The sequence below is a fragment of the Acyrthosiphon pisum genome, chromosome A1 (assembly GCF_005508785.2).
Source record: "Acyrthosiphon pisum isolate AL4f chromosome A1, pea_aphid_22Mar2018_4r6ur, whole genome shotgun sequence".
NCBI lineage: Eukaryota > Metazoa > Arthropoda > Insecta > Hemiptera > Aphididae > Acyrthosiphon > Acyrthosiphon pisum.
The window spans coordinates 72,619,306-72,627,160 of NC_042494.1; the positions used below are offsets into that span (position 1 = coordinate 72,619,306).

Sequence of the window (7,855 nt, forward strand, 5' to 3'; positions counted from 1 at the left end):
CCAAATGTCTCTTTTAAGATTATTATTTATTTTAATAACGTCACGCAGCTATTTTTCATTTCTTAATATCTCTTAAAGTAATAATTTTTTTGAAATCGGATTTTCACCAAATCATTTTATATAGCCACAGTTACAATAATTTAACATTTAAAAATAATTTAAATAATTTTTTTTTTGTGTTGTGTGCTCCTTTAACGTAATCAGTTTCCTGTCACGATCAATACAATAGAGTAGGTAGTAGGCATAATATTACACACTGCGCCTTTTGTATGTGTTCAGAGGGGTAACTTTAGATCTGGATAATTTTAGCTAACAATAGTAGCTGTTAAGTACCTAATTGATTTAAGGTAAGACAAAACACAGCAACTTACTTATACACAATAGATTTATGCATATTTTTATAAAACGTCAATATAATACCTAAAGATATAGTTAATCCACTTGAGATACAAATCGTGAAGTGCCATCAAAAGGGCGGCTTCTTTAACAAGTTAATAACGCCATATAATACCTTTATATTATTCACATAATATGCTCAATGTAAATTTTAAAAAAATATACCGGTACATATTGGGAGTTATGTGCAGGTTATCTCATTTCAGTGTAGGCAGTGTAGCATTGCAAGCATGGACAAGGTATTGAAAGTGTTGTCTTAAGTTTTAGCTGACACGGAAATGCTCTGGTATTGCTATAGGTTTTTGTGATTGTTTAACTCCTTTTGGGTATAACACGCTGTGGAAGCAATGTCTTTTTAAGTGTAAATTATAATTTAATTTATAGCCATCCCGACCGGCATTGTCCGTGAGATTTGCTTTTGATTATGCAATTATCATCTGTATTATCAGGTAGGCAATCCACGTAAGTGTATATGTAACTCTGAAGTATAAAAAAATGGAAAAAATTGGTCCTCCGTAACCGTGGTTCGAACTCGATACATTGTGTACTGACTACTGAAATACACAGGCCTATCGCATAATAATAATAATAATTTTTATTAATGGCAACCATTTATAAACAAAAATTTCCATCGTAAATCTCAAAATCCCTGTTTGAGAACCTCAACGGGTTGGCCCTCTTATTTACCTTTTTCGCGACAAAATGTAGCTTTGATGTAGCCTATCTTCTTCCCCAAGGTCTAATCTATCTCTGTACCAAATTTCATCGCAATCGGATGGTAGGAAGAATTTTTTGTGTTTTATATATTATATATATATACTAATAAATTTAAAATAAATTATAATTGAATTCCAAATATTAGTTGTATCTAGAAAATATAACTTGTCATTTTTTACTTTTTTTTTAAAAAAATAACTAAGATAACCTCGACGATAACCTACCTTCTAATATTTATTTAAAAAATATATAAAGTAGTAAATACATACTTACATGTGAACACGGTAAATAGACAATTTTGGTGTAATAGGATATTTCCCCTAATATTTTAAAAAAAATGAATTAATATGACATTTTTTAAAATTATTTTGTCTATAATGTCGAATTTCTTCTTAAACTGAATACATTTTCAAATAATTCCATATATATATAATAAATTATGCTAATTATAGATAAATATTTTGATTATCTATTGTCTATTTGACAGAATAAAAAGTAGGTGCTTATTTTAAGTTAAAATTAATTATTTAAAAATTTAAGTAAATTAAATTAAGTAAAAATATAACAGCTAAAAGATTTTCTAAATAAAATATGAATAATAATTGATATAAAAAAAAAAATGGCTAGATATTTCCGAGTTCCGACATTGTCAAAAAAAATATGATTTCATATACAAAATAATTTTCTAAAAAAATTGTGGGGGAAGTGTCCTATACCGAAAATAGACTGATTTAAAATTAATATGGTTGTATGGAGTTGTAATATTGCTGCACTTCTATCTAAATGTGCATTAACAGACAACATTAAAAAATAATAGGTAGATACTAGATACTCAATAATTAAAATTGTTAAGTATATTCCTTTATATTAAAATTGTATACCTTTTCCAACATTTGTTTAAAATAATTATTTATTCACAATACATATATTATTATCTACATCATTATTCTTTTACTCATTAGTCATATTAATAAGATACTATATTATATTTATTATATTTTAAACATATACATTATACGTACATAGTTATAACGAACATTTTAATGGCAGTAATTATTCCATGTTGTCAAATTATTTAAACGTAATTTGGTATGCTGAATAATATGTTTTATGACAATATTAATGACATTTCAAAAATTCTGAATAGTTAATTAGGTAATAAATAATAATCAGCATGAAGGTTATTTTTAATTATGAATATTGAATTGGGCTTCATTATAGTTAACCTGCGGATTTTAGATTTTAGATTTTTAAGGATTAGTTACCTAACGTATGGTAGGTATAGATATTCACGGGAAATATTAAAACAGCCCAACCCTATCAGAAAAATTATTATGATATTATTATGAAATTTGAACCAACTAGATATGGCCCAACACTTATTAGCTAATTCAACCCGACCCGTAACTAAATATAGATAATACAAACCAACCAACCCGACCCATGATATATGGAGGCCTGAACGGACAGAAACGGACAGAACAATATTTTACCGACTCGGCCCAATACCAGGGACATATTATAAGCAACCCAACATCAAATATGTAGTTGGCAAAATCCAGTCAGAAATGATAACATTAACATAAATAAATATAGTGTACGTATCTAGGTATTACCTAACGGATATGGACTGACCTGACACATGGCCCGAATATTATGGAAAATAATATAAGCCAAGTAATAAATGTAATGGAATTCACAATACCATATCTAGTTGTTGCCTACTAGATCTAATTTATTTGTCTTAATTGCATATTTTCTAGTTTAAAAAAATTATAATCTGTAATCTTTATTTCATAATTTGAATATGGTTCCATACAGAAAAAATAAACGGAAATTATATATTTATTACCTATTACATATTGAAATTTTATTTATAATTTGTTTAGCTTCAGTAAAGGTAAATACATTAAGACCTCGGGTAATACTAATGAAAAAGATAAAATAAAAATCTATATAAAAGTCTTAGAAATCGTATTCTTAATTCTTATTCTCTTTTGTGGAATGTGATTTAACTCTTGTTTAACTTAAAAATCGATTAATATTCATTTATGTATTATCAGTTATGGTCATCGAGCTAAAACTTGATTTGTCTGTGCAAGCCCGAGGTATTACGGATTTAACAATTATTTGTTTTTTTTTTTCAAATAAAAATCATACTAAGTAAAATTAATTTTGTAAAACTAGGTTAACTGGATTGCTAGTTTTATAGTTTAAAAATAAATATTTTTAAATTATTGGTTGTTTTTTATTTTTACACATCCCTACCTATTTTTTTTTTAAACCCAAAGACCAACTCATCCTCCTGAGTCATAACATCGTAAAATTAAAACACGAGAAGGTCCTGGACCCGAACCAATACAAATTATCTCCTCCAGTCCGCACTCGATCAGATTTTTATTTTAAACGCACCCCTTTTTGTGTTTACGTATTTAATATATTATATGAATTATTATGTACCAATATTGTCAAATCTGTTACGATATAGAAAAATATACCTAATAATAACTTAAAGTTACTTAATGATAAAATATTATTTGTCGCCTTATTTCCGAAGGAAAAAAAATGTACCTCCCGCCCATTTCATATTCTAGATCCACGCCTGTCTGTTTTGCTATATTGCTATAATTACTATGATAGCATCTACATAATAGTCAATATCAAATATTAATGTTTGGAATAGTTGTACATAATATTTAGATTAAGACATATTATTTCCTGTTACAGATAATAAATAATATGATATTTATAAGATATATATAAGATATAACTATAATATATCAAACAATAATGGTTAATTCATTTATAATAATTATCAATGAATAAACTTATCATTCATAATTTAATATTTATACAGTAGGAAGTTTTCATATAGTATATTATAATAGAAACGGAAATCACATATATTTATATTTTAGATAAATAGTAGAGGTAACAATATATTATTTATTAATATTATGTATAGAACTAAAAGTTTCGAGATTTAAATTTAATCCGTGGGTTTAACACGGGGTCACTGATTAATAATGTATAATAATAATATTAAAACAAAACCGATAACATAAATATATATAATCTAGTACAAAGAATAAACTCTTAACCTAGTTTATGTCATAATATAATGAAACTGATACAGTAAAAGTCGTTATTTTATCGAGATTTTCAAAAATATAAATGTGCTATTCGGTTCAGTGGAGACGTGAATTCGATTCATCGTAGCTGCCATTTTTTTTTATTTTTTAGAATACGATTAAATAAAAACAAAAAATGCACACAATATAATAAAATCTATAAGATTCGAAGTAGGCACTGGTTACATAATTAAATTATTTTACGAACCCTAACGCAATCGCATCGATAAGGCTATAATATAGCTATAATATTATGTATTGAATTCCAATGACGAAGCAATCGATAACCGTAGTTGCTTAAAATGTATGGGTATGGACTATGGTTATGTGGGAAAATGAAGTCCTACAAAAATTGGACTAGTTTGTTTTTGTATTAAATACTAAATAGTGGTTAAAACGCCCATCATCATCGGTGTGATACACTTTGCATGTTGACTACGATGCATGCGCATACGTTTTTGTGTACACGTGTTAAAACAACCGATAAGCCTATTAAATATTGTGTGTTGGTAAATATTAAAACAACAATTTTGTGACGATGACTATTAAAAACGTACCTAGTGTACCTATATAATATATATATACTTATGCCACTCGCAGTACTCATATTATAGACACACGGTGTGACCATTGTGCAACCATTTATTTATAATGATTTTTGTATTTGCCTCGTTCAACAAAATGTATATAATAATATTATGTTTTAGGTGCAGAGCTTTTGCGACAGAGGGAATTGAAGAAACTAAATAATCTCGGTCAGTACTCCGATGCGCCGAGGTGAGTTTTCGAGTTTATCGATCTCGTTCCCACTGTGGCTGGGCGCCAGGACTGCACTTACGGGACGTCGTGAAATGGCAAAGGGCTATGCCGGAAATAACGAATGATAATTAAGTGTCGTCGGGTATATATGACCAAAATCAGTATGTCGTGCAAGACGATATATGCGGTGGTGCCTGGACGTCTCTAAAAATATACTAGGGAGCTTTTGGAATGGTACCAACGCGCAATGAAGTATTAGAATAGTTATGACTTATAATGATAAGTTTATAGAAAAAACACCAACATATCGGACAGAGGAGACCAGGCAGGAATGGTAGATGAAAAAAATAGTAGGTATAAAGTCATGTGTACAGGATAAGGTACTACATTGTGCAGTAAAGTTATTAAATAGTAAACACTGCCATTGTATTCGGGTTTTTCGTAGATACCTACACGGAGGATAATGAACCTAAAGACAACATGATTGTTATTTGGTTAGCACCTATTATAAATTATAACATTATTGTAACCTATTACATAAAATAATTAAATTATGCATGTTTTTTTTTACAGCTGCGGGTGCCGACTCAATCCAAACGCAAAAACACTATGAATATAATAGCGACTGCAAAGTATACACAAAACACATTACACGATCGAATTAAACATTTGTCATTAATTATTATCTATCACATTCTTGATCAATAGGATTGACAAAATAGTACCTATGGAATATAACTTGGTTGATTAGATAATTCGATTTCGGTTAAACACATTTATTTTTACAAATAACTACCCTCTCAATTTAATTAGGTGTTTACGTACACAATACATAATATCCCAAGTACATATTATTATATAGGTATATATATATATATTTTTTATTTACAAGTCCCCAATTAGCAAAATTATCCGTTGAAGTTGAATATCAGTTTTGAAAACACAATATTCATCAACGTGTTTCGATGTATGCATCGATTACAACGACACATGTGTGACTCTATATATTATTACTACTGTCTACTAGTACCCGTATTTTATTTTTGCTCGATGAAAACCACGGTTTTCCAAAAATCTCGAGAACCCAGGACAAGTTTGAAATAATCAAATAACGAAAAAGAAAACCTCGTGGCCCGTTCCGACTGTTCATAGACGCACGGCAGTCGCGCCGCGCCGCCACGCACCGCATTCGTCATAATATTATACTGTATTACAACTAGTTTTGAAAGACCGCCAAAACGACACGCGGCGAACAATAATGTAATATTATTATGTTCCGGCTCGCTCAGAGTGCGCGACGTTTACAACGAAACACGTGTGGTGATATTCCGAGAAGGTGGAAAAAAAACCCGAAACATATAATAATTAACGGGAAACCTGCAGCCGCGTCGGCGCTCGAGCGAACCGTAGTCTACGTGACGCGTATCTCAAAGTAGGTACAGCGCGCGCAAGTAAAGCTGTAATATTGTTATATACTATTATCGTCAAAGCGGGCGTTACCGATGGCGGAAAACTCGAAATGCCGACGCCGTCTTCCCACACGGTACTCTACGTGTGAACTACATAAACGTCGATGACATCTACCCATTTCTCAAGAATATCAAGCGACGATGATAGTTAATTAAATTATTTACATAATAATATTAAATTCGGAGACATCGCTACAACCGTTATTCATTATAATACAGGATGGTTTTATGTTTACTTTGGCTCCGATCTGATTTCCGCACTGACCGGCCTGTAAATGCAAAATCTCCCTCATGACGATGCGTCTCGAAAATTGGAGCGGGTTGTAATTGAAACGTGATTTGTCGTCGTCGATGTCGATGTCGTCCGCCCACGGTGTTCGCGTACGGTTAGCAGTTTGCACACTGCGCCACTGCGACCGCCCGGCGCCCGCCGCCAAGCCGGGACAACGGCCCGCGAACCGTGACCCCCGCCCGCCTTCAGTGTAGCGTGTACACACCGCCACAGATTACGGACGAGTTTGAACCATCGGTATGGTCGGGACGTCAAGGGGGGCAGTTGGAGGGGGAAAATCACCACACGCACGCATTGACGCGTACGGACCACGGAGAGACGCATAGACACTCGCGCACGAGGACCACCGCGTACCTCCCCACAGTCACCCCACCAGACGATCGGGATGCCGGGATTATAATTTTTTTTCACGCATTCCCAACGCCGTAACGTATTTTTCGTACCTAGCTGTATGATTTTTCGGGGGGGGGGGGGGGGAGCAGGAGAGAGAGATTTGTAAAAAAAAATATCACACGATGAGTGCTATTTATATTAAGGTACCTAACCTCCGGCCATCGCTGCCCATACTATATTATTTTATTCAACTTTCATCTCTTCAAAAATAATTGCAGCTGCCCAACGACAGGCCGACGAGGTATCCTGCTTCGTCGGCGAGTGAATATATTATTATCACTAAACCATTAATTATAATAATATACAATAAATAAAGATACATACGCATTATGGATGGGCGATAGCCGATAGGTATATATAGTATAATAGTACCTATATTGATCATTTGTGTGTGTTTGCTGTTTGCATATCGCAATATATTGTATCGTATCATCTGAATTTGCGCCAGTCGACGACGTACTGGATTTTATGAGAAAAATACGGATGACGCATCCCATTCTGGAGGTCCCTCCCCTATACAATTCAAACTAGTTTTATCTGTTGACCACTATGTTACTCCATCTATATTTTTTTATACCCTGTAGGTTTGTATATTTTGTAGTATATTACTAAATTTGTCGTTTAGGTATATTGCAGGAGTCGCGGACATTTACCCCCGACTGTCTTCAGTGTAGTAGCTGGACATTCTCCCCCCTGAT

General features: G+C 32.4%; 1 protein-coding gene across 2 annotated transcripts in view; it reads right to left on the reverse strand.

Moving 5' to 3' along the window:
• Positions 1-7,855, reverse strand: part of LOC100166459 (tubulin beta chain) — a 16,948-nt gene that overhangs the window by 3,569 nt on the left and 5,524 nt on the right. The window contains exon 1 of one of the 2 annotated variants that reach the window (XM_001943558.5): positions 6,709-6,889. The exons of the other annotated variant lie outside the window; for it this stretch is intronic. Coding sequence (XP_001943593.2) covers positions 6,709-6,765 — 57 coding nt within the window. The 5' untranslated portion in view covers positions 6,766-6,889. Of the gene's footprint in view, positions 1-6,708; positions 6,890-7,855 lie in introns of those variants that run through there. 2 annotated transcript variants of the gene reach the window in all.